Here is a 19,412-nt window from a genome sequence, read left to right as displayed (position 1 = left end):
ATTTGAGGCTGTCTATTTCAGAGACGTCTCGCTCTCCCCAGGCCTTTAATTTTGTCTCCTTTCTCCCCAGCCTCCCCAAAGGAAAAATATACAACAAATATTTTCTTTGTATGTTGAAAATAGTTGGGGGAGGAGAAACACTGAAGGGGTTTTGGTAGAGATTTCCCAACTTTCATGTTTGTTTAGAATTCAGTTAATTTTCATAGCACTGTCTCTCAGAATTTACAGATTACTAGAGGGAAATACTTAATTTGGTTTCAGCTCCAGCAACCAGTCGATGTGAGAGACAGTGGGAAGGAATGGCATCTTACACTGGTTACAGTGCTGTGGTGGTTTTGCGGAGTTCAGCAGTTCTGACAGTGATGGGTAATACTGTTGTACCTCTGGGGTGTGCTGTTGATGTGGGTTCCTTTTTTTTAACCTAATAGCTAAAAAACGCAGTAAGAGATTTTCACTTATACCATATACTTGCTCACCCACAATTTCTAGACAGAATTTATTCTCTCCTAACTTTCCACCCAAATATTTTCTGGCAGTGAAAGTCAAGAAAAAGTGAATGTTTGTTTAAAATCTATCTCTAGGTCTTACAAGTTTGATTCTTGTCACTGGTTCATACCTCCTCTCTGCTACGAGTTAGGTTCACTGTTACATTCTCCTCCTCAGAACTGCTTTGAAATGTCGAAACCCAGGAAGATGGGCAAAAAGTTGAGGTGCCTGTTATGTGAGGTTCTCCCACAGGCTTACTGAGTTTATCAATTATGGTGCTTCCTTTCCCTCCCCCAATCCCTCAGAAAAATTGGTACCAGAACTCTGGCCATGCTTTCAACTTCCTTTCCCATCTTTCAACTCTGACCTAATTTAAAAAGACTAGAAATGTGTCAGAACCATTACATCATACCATCCTTTGAAGGGGGAAAAAAAAAATCACAAAGTTCCCATAAATATCAATCTGTGCAATCCTATAGAGTTTTCAAGTTGGCTTGGAGTTAGAAGAATAAAGATTTTGCCAAAAAGTGTGAAGTGTGAACTTAGTTAATAATATGTTAGAAAGAATGAGTATTTTAGAAGATTGCTTTACAAAAGAAGCACAAATTACCCTACTGTCAGTAGCTTGTTTTGTGTCACTTTGAATTTCCATTCTGGGTTGTGTGTGAATTTCAGAGCACAGAAAAGTAATTAAGCTTTGGGACACTCCCAGGAGAAAGGTAAGAGCTTCGTCTCCCTGTTTCTATACTTCAGACTCTTTGGGGACTGTGGCACCATGGTTAATAGCACGTGACAAAACCACACATAATAAATGTCAGGAAGGAGCTCCCATGGGCAGCTAAGTGCAGTTCACCTGTGTGTGCAGTTCACTGGGTGAGCATTCTTTCTGGAGCCAAAATTCACCCCTTCCTTGCTGGAAGCATCGGCATTATCATCATCATCAACATCAGTAGGTCAAGGTCTGATCTCAGAAGAAGCATGACTTTGCAAGTTTCCATGAAGGAGATTGCTGTTATCTCCCCATATTTTTGCCTCTATGTTCTTTCCCCAGTTTGTTTGATCTCTTTGTTCTTTTAACTCTTGGATCTTTTAAGTGAATGAAATAGGTGGAATACTTAGAATGAAGGGCAGCTGGCTAAAGGGAACACAAATGACTGATAATTGATTATGAACACAGGTAGTAGTGTAGGTGGCACTTTATTTCAATGACTATATTATTCTAGAAAGAAATCATTAGCAAAATGCCATTTCTTTTATTTCTTCTATTTCTTTTTTGACTCACTAACTCAAGTATATGTGGATCCAAAGACTACAAATAACTACTCCTAGTGACACAGTTATTGAGTGGTGGCAAGAATATTGGACCAATGGCTTTGTCTTATGTTCTAATTAAAAGACAGAAAAAAAGCCTAGAACTTTTTGTGTTTTAAAAACATTTGGCTTTAAAGGGATGGCATTGAGGAGGCTGGACTAGAGTCTGCCCCAACCAAACATGGGTATAGTTTCAGTGGTGGTGATGGATGGGGGTTGTGAGGCAAGCTTATGTTTTAGAAAGTTCTTACAGTGCTACACCACTTCAAATACTTAGACATATCTCCCATCTGAGATAGCAAAGGTAGAATTTAGCTCTAAAAGATTATTTTTATTGTTTGAGACCTATGTGATTTAAACAATATGGTCATTGCTTTTAAGGAGATCATAATCTTAATAAACCAGACATGCTACCAATTTATGGACCCTTAGATTCATTTTGGAGACACAGTTTAATTGTCCAGGATTGAGGAGGGTTGTCTTTCAACACTTGACAGCCAGCATATTTTCTTAACTCTGTGTTTCCTAAACCAGGCTTCCTGAAAGAGATAGACTTTATGCTGAACTTTGGATGAAAGAATGATTAGTGGGAGAGAAAATAAAAGATTGTGTCAAGCATATGGGCATGAGGGGAAGTTAAGGAGAGGAAAAATAGGTGAGGGAAACCCTTTAGGGGGAGGGTTTTAGGGGAAATGGCAAAAGCACCTGGAGATATTTGCAATCTTGACTGGCAATTTTCATGTAAATTATGATGAGATAAGGACAGGTTGAACAAGAGCCATTTGGTAACCTTGGCATCATCATGCCCACATATGACCAAGTTTCTTGATCCTGTGAAAGTAACTACCTCTTGCCAACAGCAGGGAGATTTTGGTGAACTTAATTTGTCCTGCAAGACTTGGATTATCCTGTTTTCTGTCAAATTCTGCCTGTGCATCCTATCATAGAAGTAGCAGGTATGGCAGTTAACAGGTTTGAATTTTCTTCTTTTTTAAAAACTAGGTCTTGGATTATCATTTTAATAAGCATGTTTCAACAAGAAGGCTATGAAGAGAATGGAGAGTATTTTAAAATATTTCAGGGTGATCATTTCAAAACCAAATTCAGGTGATGTTTGTTAGGAAACTAGAAGAAGCCATGCATTTTGAAATTGAGATATCGGACAGCCTTCACAAAACTCATCTGTGACTCATAAATAATAAGAAAGTCACTTTGCAGTTGGGTGCGTTTCCTCCCCATTGCTGACGGTAGTGGATTTTTGAGAAGGTGGAGGCTGATCCAGTGGCTCAAACCCTAAGTTGTATTGTTAGGTCAGGCTGAGGAAAGCCTCATTTCTCCAAGGTGAGGTACCAGACAGCCATGATTTATGTCATTAAATTGACATCTGCTGACTCCAATTTGGAGTTTGCTGGGTAGTGTCATTGGGACAGAGTAAATCTCTGGTTCTGGTGGACAAACAAACATTTGAACTCTGTATCGAAATTTGCAATCTGGAGACACTCCTAGTGTGCCGATGGGCATTTCTTCTCTCTCTCTCTCTCTCTCTCTCTCTCTTTTGAAAGTATTTAGACTTATATTAAGTCGCAAAAATTGTACATAGAGTTCCTGTATACACTCTTTGCAGCTTCCCTTAATGTTACATAATCATAATACAAGTATCAGAACAAGAGATTAACCTTGATAAAATACCATTAACTAATTTATACACTTTATTTGAATTACATTATTTTTCCCACCGGTGTCCTTTTTCTCATCCAGGATCCAGGCAGGGATCCATTGCATTTAGTTGTCTTATCTCCTTAGTTTCCTGCAATCTGTGACAGCTTCTCCTTTGTTCCTCATGATCTTCATACTTTTAAAGAATACCAGCCAGTTATTTTGTAGAATGGCCCTCAATTTGTATTGGTCTCATGTTTTCTCATGATTAGATTGAAGTTAGGTACTTTTGGCAAGAATGGCACAGAATAATGTTGTGCCCTTTTCAGCCTATCATGTCCGGGGAGCATGATATCAATACGCTGCAAAATTTTATCATATGGTGAAGGTGGTGCATGCCAGGTTTCTCTACTGTAAAATTATTATTTTTGTTTTTGTAATTAATAAATGTCTTGTTGGGTGGGTGCTTTGAGACTAGGCAAATATCTTGTTTCTCATTATACCTTCATCTATTAATTTTAGCATCCATTGGTGATTCTTGCCTGTACTCATTACTACTTTGTTGTTTGACTAATGGCGATTTTCTATTTCAATACTTCTATTTTCAATACTTCTATGTTTATTAATTGTAATTTTACTATAAGTAGGAGCTGATCTATCTCCTCCATTTATTTATTTATTCAACCGTTTATTTATATCACTATGGATTCTTGGATATTAATCATGTTCCATGGGTTAGAATCTGTTATCATTATTCATTTTTGTTGCTCACGTTGCCTAGATTTGGACTTTGAGAACTCCTTCAGGTTGGCTCATGAGTCTTTTTGACATGCCTCCATCACTTTATGAGCACTTCCTTACCTTCTGGTATGACAGTATATTCTAGTCTCATCTTTATTTTCTTTGCCTCAGCCTTTCAATCAACTATTTCTCCAAGGCACTCTGGTTCCCTTTATTGGATAGTGATATTTAGAAACCAAGATCTTCATGCCAGGTGTGCTCACTGCTACTGGGGTGTCTTTGCTTGTAGACTCTTCTCATTGATGGAGCTAGGAAATACATGTATATATACACATACATGCATATACACATTTATTTCTATGCATACCTCTGTGTGTATATGTATTAAAATCTCTGAGTAAATACTGATACCTTAAATTCCAATTAAACATCATAGGCGTTTCTTAAGGGAGTTCTTATAATTATTTTTCAAAAACATTGGTGATAAACGGTCTCTTTTGCTTGGAAATAATCTAACATTGAAATCCTCCTCCTCATTAACATTTTAATCTCCAACACTCCTGTTGAGTTTCTGGTTGACAAAGTCTTCTTTTCTATCTAAGCTTCATCTCCAGCAAATATTACAAGAAGTAGATTTCTCAAGACAAAAATATTCCATAATGATTTCAGAGGGCTACTCAGCACATTCTGATGGGTACTCATGCTTCTCTAACTCTCAGATGGAATAATAATGCCTTGTATTAGGATTGCAAGTGATAACCTCTCTTAAGTGGTCCAGATTTTCCCACATTTAATCATGGGAAGTATCTCCATCCTTAGATAATTAGTGTGATCCATGTGTTCTGGGATTCAATCTGGGATTCAAACTAGGGCATACTGGGTAGGTTATTTTTGTTTGTTTTTTTTTTGGTATGCGGTCCTCTCACTGTTTTGGCCTCTCCTGTTGCGGAGCACAGGCTCTGGACGCGCAGGCTCAGCGGCCATGGCTCACGGGCCCAGCCGCTCTGCGGCATGTGGGATCTTCCCGGACCGGGGCACGAACCTGTGTCCCCTGCATCGGCAGGTGGACTCTCAACCACTGCGCCACCAGGGAAGCCCTGGGTAGGTTATTTTTTATCCTCCCTGAAGAGTGTGTAAATGCATTTAGAATATCTCAGTTCCTTAGAATTCCTTAGAGTATGAAGAGATCTGAGCTTCCTAATAATCACAACAATTTCTTAGTGACTTTTGATTCTGTGAGCTAAAAATATGTAAGATGACATGACATCCGAAAGCTGTATCCACAGACACTGGTGACTGTGAGTGTGAAATCGTCCTTGTTTGTGAGGCCGGGAAGGACCTCTTATAACCTATGATTCAGCTGATTTCTACCTGAAACATATCTGTGTCTCTATGGTCTGGTTCTGCTCTTTGGGCAAAGCTAAAGGAGTATTACAATTATGTTCTAGAAGACATGTATTAGTGGTCATTTCTAGGATTGCTAGCCTCAGCCTAGTCCAGGTTAGGGTCAGCAGGTGGCTTTTGTAGAGTGGAGTAGAATAGAATGATCAAAATGATAGTATAAAGTTGATTTTATCTTTGTTTGATAGACATTATGTACCTGATGGGTACCAGACACTGTACTTGGCAGATGATGGTTTAAAAAGGGAAGGGGAGGTTTCAGGGGTAATATCTTATAATTCAGAAGTGAATTGACTGGGGCTAACACTGAGGGTTTCAATATTGGAAAGAAGTAAATGATAATTTTTAGCAATGAGATGGAAAAATGAAAGGGAAAATCTCTGAAACATAGAATTCAGAAAAGGGGCAAATAAGGATAAGACAAATTCCTAGACCTGAGAAGGTGGTAGTACTTGTTTCGGATATAAAGTGGTGGGAAGCTACTCAGCAAGAGCTATTATTTAATCAATAAGCAAAATAGAATCAAACTTACTTTTCCAATAAGCTTTACTTGATTAATACCTCCATAATATAGAGTACAGAATTCATTGTCCACTCATCCCCTAAGAACTTATCAACATACTTTATTGTTATGTTATTTGGTACCACTTTGCTTATAAATTCATGTAATTTTTAGCTGGTAATTGTTTATTCTGCACCTACATCACATGGATCTATCACTGTCTTCTTCTTCTAACATACAGAAAGCCTTGCATCTTGCTGTGAACACAGTAGTTGAGTGAACACTTGTGACATGAGGGTTGAATGAAGATTGGAACCATTCATTAGTTTATCCTATTAAAAATCAATAGTGAGACCCAAAGGTGATTCATTGTTAAAAATCTGCTTTTCTTATTCAGTAATGCAGAGTTTTACCAGAAGGCTGATTAAAAACCAATCTTTTGAAATGTCACCAAAATAAAATCCTTGACAGATACAACACAACTAGGTATATCATTAAAATAGATTCTTAACAGAATAAAAACCTAGAATCAGAACATTGGTTGAAAACATAGAAGCTCTACAGAGGCAGTAAATTAGGAGCTAGTCACATTTTAAATTTGCCATCACTGTTTTCTTTGTTGAAGCCCCAGAAGTTAGAGCAAATTGAACTGATAGTATAAGTTAGCACCATGGTTTTCTACCAGATTCTGGAAGAGTAGGATTAAGTGAGGAGAGCTTTTAGATTATAAACTTAAAATCCGCTTTGGCCATAATAGCGCTTCCTCCATCTTACAAAGACTTACATGCACCATGGATGAAGATTTGTTGAAACTCTGAACCTTTCTGTTTTTTTGGTTTCTTTTTCCTCACTTCTTTACCGGGTGAAAACTTTATGTTGAAATAGATTGTGTCTTATCTGTACCAATTCAAATAGCTATGATTGAACTTATTTTTATTGTGGAGTCAGAGATGTCAAACTATTATAATGGGACTCATACTCCTTGCCACACAGTATGTAGCAATTGTATTTTGAATAACTTGCTGTAAACAATGGGGGTTTTGTCATGTGCATCAAAGGTTTTATACAAGGCGTTCTTTAGAACAGTGTCCATTCCTGCTGGTTAGGGAATCCATTCCCAAGGCAGGGCTTGCTGTTGGTTCAGCTCATGACTTAGTTTGGGTGGGCATGGTTTATTCTAAAGGGCAAGTTGGAAAACTGGTCTATTTTTGTGACTTGCTAAAGTCTATTTGAAAAATTAAGTTGGACTGTGGGGAGTCTTGATACGAAAATCTTGTCTGATTCTATTTGCTTCTTGCTTGCGCGGGAACTCCTAGGGAGGCTTAGAGCATCTCACCTGCTGAATTGGATTGTGGAGCATGAGACCATTTTAACATTAAATGTTCTCAGGGAACTTGATGGTGTGAGATAGCCCTTCTGGGCTTCTAGTTCCCCATTAACTATAGTAGTTGAACTCATATCATGTGACCCTTGTGAACCCTTCAGAAGTGTCCAGGGAGAAAATAACAAGGTCAGACCTTTCAACAAGAGAATTTCAGATACGAGCCATGAAACATTCTCTGTTCCTTCCTGTATCTTCTTCCTCAGCCTGTCAACATGTGGTCTCGTGGTGTTCTTTGCTTCTGATGGCTGTTTCTCTCCCTCCCTCCTTCCCCTCTGCAGACATGCCTTGAATTGGAACGCTACCTGCAGACGGAGCCTAGGAGGATCTCGGAGACCTTTGGTGAGGACTTAGACTGTTTCCTCCGTGCTTCTCCTCCCCCGTGCATTGAGGAAAGTTTCCGGCGCTTAGACCCCCTGCTGCTCCCTGTGGAAGCGACCATCTGTGAGAAGAGTTCGGCAGTGGACATTTTGCTCTCTCGGGACAAGTTGCTATCTGAGACCTGCCTCAGCCTCCAGCCAACCAGCTCTTCTCTAGACAGCTACACAGCCGTCAACCAGGCCCAGCTCAACGCAGTGACCTCATTAACGCCCCCCTCGTCCCCTGAGCTCAGCCGCCATCTGGTCAAAACCTCACAGACTCTCTCAGCCGTGGATGGCACAGTGACGTTGAAACTGGTGGCCAAGAAGGCTGCACTCAGCTCAGTAAAGGTGGGAGGGGTGGCAACAGCAGCGGCAGCCGTGGCGGCAGCTGGGACAGTTAAGAGTGGACAGAGCGACAGTGAACAAGGAGGGGTAGGGGCTGAGGCATGCCCCGAAAACAAGAAGAGGGTTCACCGCTGTCAGTTTAACGGGTGCCGGAAAGTTTATACAAAAAGCTCCCACTTAAAGGCCCACCAGAGGACTCACACAGGTAGTGGTACAAGTTGGCCGCACGTGGTTTCTTCTTTTTCCTCCTTTAGCCTCATGGTGGGAAGGGCTTCTCTCTGTTCCGAGAAGTGGCATCCATGCCAACTAGGAGGTGCAGAGAGGCAGGTGGGCCTGGGTGGGGAAGCAGGCGACTCACTCGTTACCTTAGGATCTCCAGGTGTCCTGAGCACAGGACATGGGTTTGTCACTCACTGGCTCGGAGACACTTTCAGAGGCAATAATTCTACAACCATGGTGTAGAATCAGACACTACTGAGGATGCCTGAACAGGGGCTCTGGTGGTGTGACTCACAACTGTACGTGATATGTGCACCTGTCACTTTCCTGGTACTTTTCATTGTTTTATCAGTGTAATTTTGCAGTTTGGATCAACAGTGGAATCCTAGGAGGTACATTTGAAATTCACAATTGAGCAAGGTAGCCAAGGTGTCCCTATTCACTCTTTTTCCAGCATCCCTGATTTTTCATCAAAGTCACCAACAGCAGGAGGGTTTCAGAGTTCATTAGAGGTGATCATTCTATAATTAATTGGCATCGCCTCTTTTGCATTGTTCTCTGGCGCATGCTTTATGGAGAGATGGCAGAATTGCTTTTTAATGAGCTTGTTACTGAGAAGTTGCTAAAGTGATTACATTGCTATGTGTGTGGTAAGGGCGCTGGGGACCGGTGGGGACTGTATATTTTCCTCAGGACTTCTGTGGTGACTCCCAGGAATCATGTTGATCTTGGGAGCGATGGGATAATTTGGTAGAGGGGGGTTTGCAGAGAAAAGAGTGAGATTAGCATATTCCTTGAATCCGGTCTTTGTTCTCTGGTTTGAGTTGGAAGCTTAGGGCTGGTGGCTCTTCTTGGGGTTAGCATCGTAGGAGCAATTACTATCATTGGGGTTTTTTAATGAGTCCCTGACAGTGTATTGCTGGTATGGTTTTTGCATACTGCGTGCACAGTACAAGCTGAACAGGGAAAACCTCCGAAAGTATAAACAGCAGAATCAGAGTGTTGTCAGGGAGAAATAGGGGATTGGATCTAGGCTAGGAGATGTGTTGGTGAGAGTTCTTTTCGGGCTCACTGCCTGTCTTCCAGGTACTCTGTGGTGGTTTGTGGGCTGTGTCACCAAGGAAGTGTACAGTGCAAAGTTCATTGGCTGGAAAATCAGGAAAACCTGGGTTCTACTCCAGTGCTATTACTAACTAGCTTTGTGACCTTGAGCACATCGCTTTACCTCACTGGCGGCCTCATTTTCCACATCTGCCAAAACAATCTGGATCTTAAGGCCCCTCTCAGCTTTAATCTTCTGGGGGGAGGGGGTCTGTGAAATGTCTTTGTGCAGGACAGAGAAGCTTCCCTGAGGTAGGAGTACATAATGTGTGACTAGAAGCCATCACCACCGCGAACCTGGAAGGTACTCCCACGGGGGGATGAGCGTGGACGTTGCTTCTTCACACCACAGGACTTAGGCATGCTGTCCTCTAACTCCGAACTGACTTTCCCTTCTGCCCTTGCTTGGTTCATGGGAAGGTCCCCTAAGGTAACTTTTGAACCTGTGGCTCAGGTTCAGGTGACACTCAGGGTTCCCATTGGAGATTGGGTTCAAGTCCTCCAGTCCACATACATCAAGGCGAAAGCTTCCTTCAATTTTCAGCTTTTTTTTTTCCTCTCTCTGATATTGTCCTGGAGGTCGTTTTTATTTATATGTCTTTCTTTCTCAAGTCAATGAGTAAAGTAACGAGAAGACATTGCAGTGCTCCCAGGCTTCAGCCATGACTCATCTCCTGTTCCCCGCAGGAAACCAGAGAAGGCAGGATGAGGCAAGAAGGGTGAGCATTGTTGGGGGTGTGGAATTCATGCTTATGAGCACAGTTTTTCATTACTGACGTGAGACAGGCTATGTCCTGCCTAGTGTGAGACTGGACGGCTCTGGGGAAGCAGAGAGTCTTTTTTGGGGGTGAGTCCAGAGCATTTTCTTCTTTTCCCTATCCCCTCTTTCCAATGGATGTGTTAGAAGGATAACTCTGAGGAGTGATGCATATTTTGTGCTTTGTTTTTTGGGCATTTTCTGTTCAGAGTGATTATCAAGGTGGAGCTCATTATGTTTCCCATCACCTGCAACCTCTTGCCTTATAGCGAATTAAAGTGGAAAGACTCCTCCCCGTGGGGAATTTACCCAAGAAGGCACCGTGCATTATTAGAAAGGCAGTACCGCAGAGTGGTTAAGAGCAGGGCTTTGCAGTCAGGGAGACTTGGGTTTGAATTCTGGCTCTACAACTTCCTAGATTTATGACCTGGATACATGATGTATCTTCCCTGAGCCTCAATTTCCTCATCTGTAAAAGAGGGATAATTTACCTCCTAGATTGTTTTGAAGATTAAATGAGTAAACATATGTAAAATACTTGGCAGATGGTAAGAGCTCATTAAGGATAGTCATAGGGTTGGTTATAGTTGTGACTATTGCCGATGATCTTGATTAGCAGTGATTTTGTGCAAAAACAGCTTTATGTAAACTAGAAATAAACCACTTAAAGTTAAATGCCACCAAAGAACAAGAAGCTTTTCTTTCCTCACTTCCATAATTTCAGTGTAGGGGTGATGATACAAGGACATTACTCATGGAGGGTGAAATTGGACATGCAGGCCTTGGCCCATTGAAGTTGGCAGTAATGTAGAGCATGACTTTCCTAAAACAACACAGGAAGCAATGGCCTTGCACCCTCCAGAAGCATTTTGCCAGTAAAACCTTCTGCAGAGACAAGCACGGAGGGAAAAGTAGGTGCTTTGAGAAAGAGGAAGGATAGGAGGGGAGGCAGAAAGGATAGGAAGGATAGGAGGGGAGGTAGAAAGGATAGGAAGGATAGGAGGGGAGGCAGAAAGGATAGGAAGGATAGGAGGGGAGGTAGAAAGGATAGGAAGGATAGGAGGGGAGGCAGAAAGGATAGGAAGGATAGGAGGGGAGGTAGAAAGGATAGGAAGGATAGGAGGGGAGGCAGAAGTGGAGATGGGGGATTAGGAGAGGGAATCTGAATTAATTTGGATGAAATGGATGAGAATCGGAAGTATTTATTTGGAATTGGTGTGAAGGGGGCACATGGGGAACTGAAAAAAACAAAAGTGATAATTTATGTGGTGTGGATGAACTAAGAATAATGAAAAAAGCATGAAGGATGGAATCAAATTAAGTGCAAACATATCAAGGAGGTAGACTAGTAAAAAGCTTGAGGGCAAAGGTATACAGTGATGGGAATTCAGGTTGGAGACGAGTCTGCTGCTAGAAGTGAATGGAGTAGGAAGAGCCGCTGACCAAGTGTTGAAATGAAGTTTAAAAAAATTGGCTCTGGGGCTTCCCTGGTGGTGAAGTGGTTGAGAGTCCGCCTGCCAATGCAGGGGATGCGGGTTCGTGCCCCGGTCCGGGAAGATCCCACATGCCGTGGAGCGGCTGGGCCCGTGAGCCATGGCTAAAGGGCTCTGGTTGGATTCAGGCAAGCTGTTTTAACACAAGGCTCACTTTAATTCAGTGAAAATATTTTCTTATCCTTCAGCTGGGGAAGTGTTCTGGGACATAAAGAGAGAGAGAGAGAGAGAGAGAGAGAGAGAAAACCATCCAGGAGAAAGAGGGAAAATATTGGCATTTTGTTCTCTAGAGTTATATATATGATCTATCTCTTCTATATGGTAATATGTTGAAAAAGAGACACTTGCAAATGTGAAATAAAATGTGTGGGTCTCTGTCTATGCATAAAGAAAGACAATACATTGTTAGTAACATGGACTTCCTTGCATTGAAGAATTTTTAAAAGTGTTATCCATTTAATCTTTATACAGATAGGATTTACTGAGCTGGAAAAGATATGCTGCTGCTTCTTTTTTTTTCCCTTCTGTGTCTGTTTTTTGAGGATGCTGAATCCTTCAAACTTTTTGCCCTGGAGGATGTTAGGCAGTGAGGTGGCCTTTCTTTTTTTCAGGTAGCAGATGTTCAAGTTGGTAGCTAGGGCACAAATACTGGTTGCCCAAGGAGGTGAAGTGAGGGATGGGGGAGCCAGGCTGGGGGTTGCAGAAGATGAGGCAGGAACTGGGACAAAAGGAATATTGTGAAGTAGCAGAATCTTAGTGAAAGGAAGCATATAAAAATGGACATATGGTTTATTCATTGGGAAGAGCACTTAGTGCTGGCATGAGCGTAAAAATGTCCTTTAGCAGCCAAGCCATTACAGACCTTTCTCTCCCACTCTGTTTTCTGGTCTTTGTATAATATATTTTTCTTTCTCAATAAGTCAACCATTATGTTCATAGTTTTATTCATCTTCTTGGAGACAGCTAAATAATTCTTATATTTTGACACAGGGGAATCTCTCACTTTCAATTAAAAAAAAACACTTTATTATGCTTATTTTCAGCAAAAATCAATTTGTTAAAATGTTAGTAGTTTCTATTCAAAATGAGAAAGAATAATATTCCACATTTCTTCTTGATCACTGCTAAGTAGGAAAGGAAGAAAGTCTGTGATTGAAATGGTGCTTTGTGTTAAGTGAGCAGACTTTTCTAATATGGAAATTCATATAAAAGCATGTCCACATTTACACTATTAAGATGAGTCAGGTTGGTAAATTCTGGACAAAGGCCAGCAATGAAGTCTTTGGTTGTTGGTCACAGAAGAGGAAGAAAAGAGGCCACGTCCTCTCTTGTGCTACTTGGAGAGCTCTCTATAGACTGGGGTTGCTTTAGCCTAATCCATGGGTGGTGATAGGACATTCTAGATTTTGCACTGAAAAATATAAAAGTATGCTTTCTAAGTGAAAAGATAAAAAGAACGTGCAATTTACTTAGCATTCTATATCTGCTTTGGGGTGGTCATAATGAATCAAGATGTGGCACAATCTCTAAGTTTAATTAGGATTTAGGGAAATTGTTTTTAAATGGAAAGGTGAGTAAAAACATTACAAACAAAAAGATGAGTGTAGTATTTAAGAGGCAAACAAAAGTGCTTATTTTATACATATAATGAAAGTTCTTTAAAGTTTGAAATATAATTTATTTTACTTTTCAACAAATACTTATAAACACTTGCTATATGCCAGGTATTGTTCAGAGTATTAAGAAACAAAATTCGATTGAGTGAATTTTAAAGATCTTATTGGCTTTATTTAGTGATTCATGAATTGGGCAGCATCTCATCTAACAAATAGAAAGGAACTCTGAAGCACTATGCAAAACAAAAGACTTTTATAGACAGAAGGGGCTGGACAAGGAAGTTGTACCAGCAAAGAGTCTGATTGATTGTGGCAAGGTCACCTTCCTTTAGGGGATGACAGGGATCTATCACGCAAATTACCTCTCTAGTGCTGATCAGGTAATTCCAGATTGACTGGTTTAAGATTCCATTCTTGCGGCCGGTGAACCTATATTAAAATTGTAAGTTTCAGTTTGGTGAAGTGGGGCTTAGCACAAGTGACTCCATTTTGGGCCAGTTGTCTCTTTTTTTAACAATTCTCCCTTTCTGATCAAACTCAGCCTTAGAGATGTGATCAAAATTTAACGCATTAATGCCACTCCCAGCTACTGCTCTGAAGATCTCACAGTTTTTGCTGATTCTCTGTGTGCTATTCACAGGTCATGACTTAAGTTTCACACTTTTTAAGTTGGTCATTCTCTTCATCCCTTTTCTGACATTTCAGTCTTAGGGTGTTACTTGCTTGGTGGTTAGTGACCATGAACATGCACTTAAACGTGCATTTAAAGTGCACCAGGAAGACTACTATGATTATTGTAAGCAAGACAAATTCCCAGTGTCTGGAGTGCACTTCAGAGCCATGCTCCCCAAGACCCAAACTAAGCAAAATCAAATACGTCAAGGAAGACCTCATTGAAGGAGTCACTTTTTAAAGCCAAGTGACTTATTCAGTGATTTTATGTAGCTGAGTTTCAGCTTCCCCAGAAGTGTTAATCCAAGTGCAGCAAGTGGTATTGGATGCAGCACAGACACCTTATTGTTCAGCTAAAAGATAATCAAGGGCTATCCCATTATCAAGAACAACCTTGGTCAGAGTCTAAGGAATTTTCTTGGGCAGCTATTGCTTTAGCAGTGGATTTTGCAATACTTTCAAGAGTTAAGGAAGGTTCCTGATCATAGTCTCATTTGTACTCACTTCTAACCAGGGAAGTAAGTGCCTGCCAAAGGAAGCGAATCCTGAGTCCTGAAGCCTTCTGATAGGTCCCTTCTAACTTGACAATGTAAATCAGGGGAATTGACCAATGAGGTGCCTCAGTTTGATTGTGGATGGTTAGGGGCACAGTTAGGTAACCTAAGAGGCATTGCCTGGTTATGTACCAGCCATCTAGGTATGCATAAGCCCAAGGAGAATGATAATCACCACAGACAAAGATTAATCATGTCAGGGCACAAATCATTCCCATGAAGATGGCACTGTTAACGGATTCATTTGCAGGGATCATTGCACTTGCCCATTCAAGCCAGGGGTCAGTTAGTTTTTCAGTGCATTTGGAAAGTAAATCTCCTAGCCCCAAATAAAAAGTTGTTCTAAATTCCTTGCAAAAATGGGTGCAGCTGGTAAGATCTTTTTACGATTGGGGTAAGATCTGATTTAGATAATCATAAGAACGTCGAGGTGCAAATGTACTATGGTTTGTCTAGTTGGGCAAGTACAGCTATAATCAGAGAAAAGTAAAAACAAGGCACTGAATGTCCTGGCCATAAAAGTTAGACCCTCTAAGTGACTTCTAAGGGGGGTTCAATTGTAGTTTACAGGACATTAGGAATAGAAGAAAAATTGGTCGCAGGAAGGACCAGGGGGTCTCTAGCATTATGGACAGGTTGGAGTTTTTAATGGCAAATCCAGCAGTCTAAAAGGTTATCCCCCTTAGTAATGGCCTGGGAGATATGATGGTGGTGTCGTTCCAGGCCAATGCCACAGTAAAGGAAACAAAGAGAAGAAGAAAGGGTTTTTAATGTTTCGTTAAAGTATGAAGTCTTGATTCAGCATCTTGGGTGGAAGCAGTCTATACTGATGTCAACTACTTCTCTTCCTAGTCAGTTTAATTTGCAGGTCTCCAGAGTTTGCCCAGGAGCAGATGTCAGGTGGAACCTTCTTCAGCTGTGAGATATGTACCCAAGGTTCAGTGCCTTCTATTTTTGCAGCAGTGTCAGTGGTCAGAAGCACTTGGTAAGGTCCTTTCCATGAGTCTCACTTTTGCAAAAATATCAGAGTAAAACAATAACTGCCTGTAAATTATAAAAGACTTTAAAATGCCCACTGTTAAGATCTGATGAGAACTCATTTGCCGAGGAAGTGTATTTATTTCTGTGATATACATTTTAAGATAGTAACTGGAATTACGACTGATAACATTTTACCAGAACATTTAACATTTAAGAATTTCATACGATTTCTGGAACACTTATAACATATACAAATACAAAATAGAGAAGACTTATTGTTACCTATTTGGCAATGCTTCTTATTTAATTTAACATATCAAATAAGCCTATTTAGTTTAACATCTTTCTTTTTATGAGGAGACAGAATAAATCTCTTGAGATGTTCCAGGGGCCCTCTGGAAAATCCCAAAGAAAGTTTGAAGTCAAAAAACTTCACTTAGAATTTGATTTGGGGGGAAGTGTGTCAAAAATATCCATTTAATAGTGACAGTAGATACTGTTAAAGGCAAATACAGAAGGTTACATGGTTGTAAGCAAAACTTAACTCTTTTAATATTGAGAAGATTGGGTTTTCTCAGCAGTCAAAGACCTGATAAAGACAGTGTGAAGCACAGTAAGTTGCTGGTAAGACACAAAATCTTCACTGTCCAGGCAGATTACTTAAAAAATAAAGAAAATTTCACAATCCATTATCAAAAGCAGACTAAAAGTCCAATAAAACCTTGTAATTTTAACAGAGAAAACCAATTCTAATTTTATACTAGTGTACTTTTGATATTAAAACTCATTTTTTTAAACGTAAATAAATTCATTCTAATCTTAGCCAACCTGACTACACATAAAATTTGTTTCCAAGGTTCCTTTTCCACAAACTTTCTACAATTTTGTCCTATTTTTTTTTTCTCTTTCTCATTTTGGAACAATCAGTCATTTTACTTTCCTTACCTACTTTTCATACACAGTTGTTTTCCTTCACCCTTATTTTTTCTAAGTAGTTTTAATTACATATATTGATAATATTGAAAATAAGGAATGCATCCTTAATTCATAGTGAAAACTAAGATGTAAGAAATTGTGGACTGTCTCTTATATGGGCATTCTGTGGACTGGCAAATTTATAAATACATTTCATAATTTCTAGAAGTATATTCTTTCTCATAATAAATTTTCCAATGTAGCAAAAAAAAAAAAAACCCATGTCTACTAATAAACCCAAGTTTCTCAGTAATAAGAAGCTAAAAGATAAACCTGTGTTCAGGACTAATGTTCCAGTATTTATATGGAAATGATCTAGATAGTCAGTGACTATTCATCATTTAATTTAACTTAGCAAAACTTTAAGGTTTCAAGTTACCAAAAAGATATGGGGAAACTATTTAAGTAGATATACCATAAACCATAGTTATTGCTGAAAAGTGGAAACGCTTACCCACTTACATCTATTTAAATCACTTGTTCTTAACAGTTATGTTTAGATTACTCATGAAAATTTTATCATACCAAGTTATTTTTCTTGCTGAAAAATTTTGTAATGGAGATAACATGAACTTATTTGACTAGTAAACCCAGGTAGAATAAAATTGTATGTCTGCATTATTTTCAATGTTGATAACTCTAAAGACATATCTATTTTAATTAAGCCAACAAACTTAAACTAGCTTTTATTTACTGAAGATTATCCTAGGTCACGTGAACTTGAAAAACATTTGAGTTTTCATATTTCTGAGACTATGTTTAATTTATATAGCATTTGTTTTTAAACCAATTAAATGGAGCCCTTTACAAATTAATCTTAGCAATACCATCCAGAGGTAGAAAATACCACACATCTACAACACATATACAGTTGACCCTTGAACAATGTGGGGTTCAGGGGTGCCAACCCTCTGCATAGTGGAAAATCTGTGTGTAACTCATCATCCGCCCTCTGTATACATGGTTCCTCTATATCTGCGGATTCAACCAACTGCAGATCATATAGCACTGAAATACTTACTCTTGGAAAAAACCTGCAAACAAGTGGATCCAAACAGTTCAAATCTTTGTGGTTCAAGTGTCAACTGTGTATATAGACACACATAAACATACAGACTGACTCAGAGACCTTAGAGCTTCCATCCTCAAATTTTAGCCATGAATTAGGTACAATAATACAAAACTCACTAGTTATATAAAATAAGTTGGATCAAAATTGTGTGTTTGGCAGATGGAATAAGTTAAGGCTCAGATGGCTAAAGCTTTTCACTAATATTTGTGAAGAAGACACTTAAGATTTTTCATTTGTCTAAGTTCCAAATAACTCCCTACCCCCTTTTTTCCCTTTGGTAAGAATTACCTCCCTGGAGTTTGCATTTCAAAGAGATATGGCCTAGATACGATTTCCTGGAGAAGACCTGGTAGAACATTTACATCTCAAAGGCACAGGAAAAGAATGTAAGTTCGTCCAAGAAGGACTCTTGTTTCATAAGGCCAGAATTTTTACAATACCTACAAGTCTTTTGAGATGAATAAGGGAGGTTTGAGGATTGGACTTCGAATTGTTTCTAGAGCTGCATTTCTGGTTTTGCAAAAATTTGTAAGATAGGGGCAGTTGCTTTTAATTTCTCAAAGAAGTGGGTTGTAGCCTAAATGATTATCGAGGGGTTGATTTGCTTATTCAACCACATTATATTCAATTTGCTTTTTTATATTGGGGAGAGGATTTCCAATTAAGATGGAAGTGAAAATTTATATTCTGGATTTAGAGCTGTTTGTCTTTGGAATGTTTTAGTAAATCCTTCCACAAAGGCATCAGAATAGTTTTTGTTATTTTATTTTTTTCCTCCTGGGTACATAGTTTCATTTATCTTAGAGGAGGTTTAAAAATTTTTTTCTGTCAGGCTCTGAATATCAGCTTCCAATTTGGCCAACTTCTGCTCACAGAGCTACTTAAAAAATGCTTTCAAATATCTTGTCAGTTTTCAGCTGACACATGCAATAAATATAAATAAATAAAATGAAATAAAAAATACTGGCAGTATTGAACAATCCTATGGACTCGAGATGTCCCCAAAGAGGGTGCAAAAGTTATTACCCTCCCAAGATTCAGAGCCACTCCCAAAGATAGCCAAAAGGAGAAAGAAAGAAAAAAAAAAAGACAATTCCCCTGAGGGCTGGCTGTATACCCAAGCTGCAAATGGGGTTTAACCCACATTTCTGTCCAGCCATATCTAGCTGCAAATGGGATGTAACCTACATTTCTGCCCAGTCATATCTTGAGGCCCTCAAATTGACAAGCCAAGTTCTCAGGACGTAAAACAAGACAAACAAGAAGGTAACAGCTGTCCTTGGGAGAGAAAGGATCAATAACCAATGGATCTGGATTTAGAAAGGAAGGAGCAATGTCAAATTTTATTTTCCTCTCCCAACTGGGCATAACAGACAGAAATTCAGGAGAGCTCCCTCTGGTAAGAACACTCACTCTTTGCTGGCTTCTGCCAGTTTCCCAGGATCCCATCTGCAGGCTATAGTATTTACCAGAATTTGACAAGGTTTTTCCATTAATTTTAATTTTATTTTTCCTTGGCTGTTTAAGGGAATAATGTAGCAGTTTACCAGAAAATCTCTCGGAGTCCTGTCAACTCTGGGAGGGGTGCATATGGGGACCTTCCTTTGAGGGTAGATATGGGGGTGTCTGTATGGCCACTAACTTGGCAGACTTGCTCAGTCCTGTAGTCTCTTCAGAATTGAAAGACAATTCAAACAGAAGACAGTAGAAGGAATGTTACAGCAAAGGGGGGTAAAGGGGAGCAGTAGGAACTGTGTCCCTCCTGTGGTCTTTGGTTTTAGGTACCT

General features: G+C 39.7%; 1 protein-coding gene across 6 annotated transcripts in view; it reads left to right on the top strand.

Moving 5' to 3' along the window:
- KLF7 (KLF transcription factor 7) overlaps nucleotides 1-19,412 on the top strand; it is a 113,700-nt gene that overhangs the window by 33,073 nt on the left and 61,215 nt on the right. For 2 of the 6 annotated variants that reach the window (XR_013828631.1, XM_079923701.1), the window contains exon 2: nucleotides 7,760-8,390. Coding sequence is in view for 5 of the 6 variants with exons in the window: in XM_079923701.1 (XP_079779827.1) it covers nucleotides 7,760-8,390 (631 nt within the window). In the remaining variant the exon portion in view is untranslated. Of the gene's footprint in view, nucleotides 1-7,759; nucleotides 11,156-19,412 lie in introns of those variants that run through there. The other 4 variants (XM_079923699.1, XM_079923700.1, XM_079923703.1 and 1 more) reach the window with 3 other exon arrangements.

The sequence above is a fragment of the Stenella coeruleoalba genome (genome assembly GCF_951394435.1).
Source record: "Stenella coeruleoalba genome assembly, chromosome: 6".
NCBI lineage: Eukaryota > Metazoa > Chordata > Mammalia > Artiodactyla > Delphinidae > Stenella > Stenella coeruleoalba.
The sequence above is the reverse complement of the archived record's forward strand: the minus strand, read 5'-3'. Positions and strand labels throughout refer to the sequence as shown.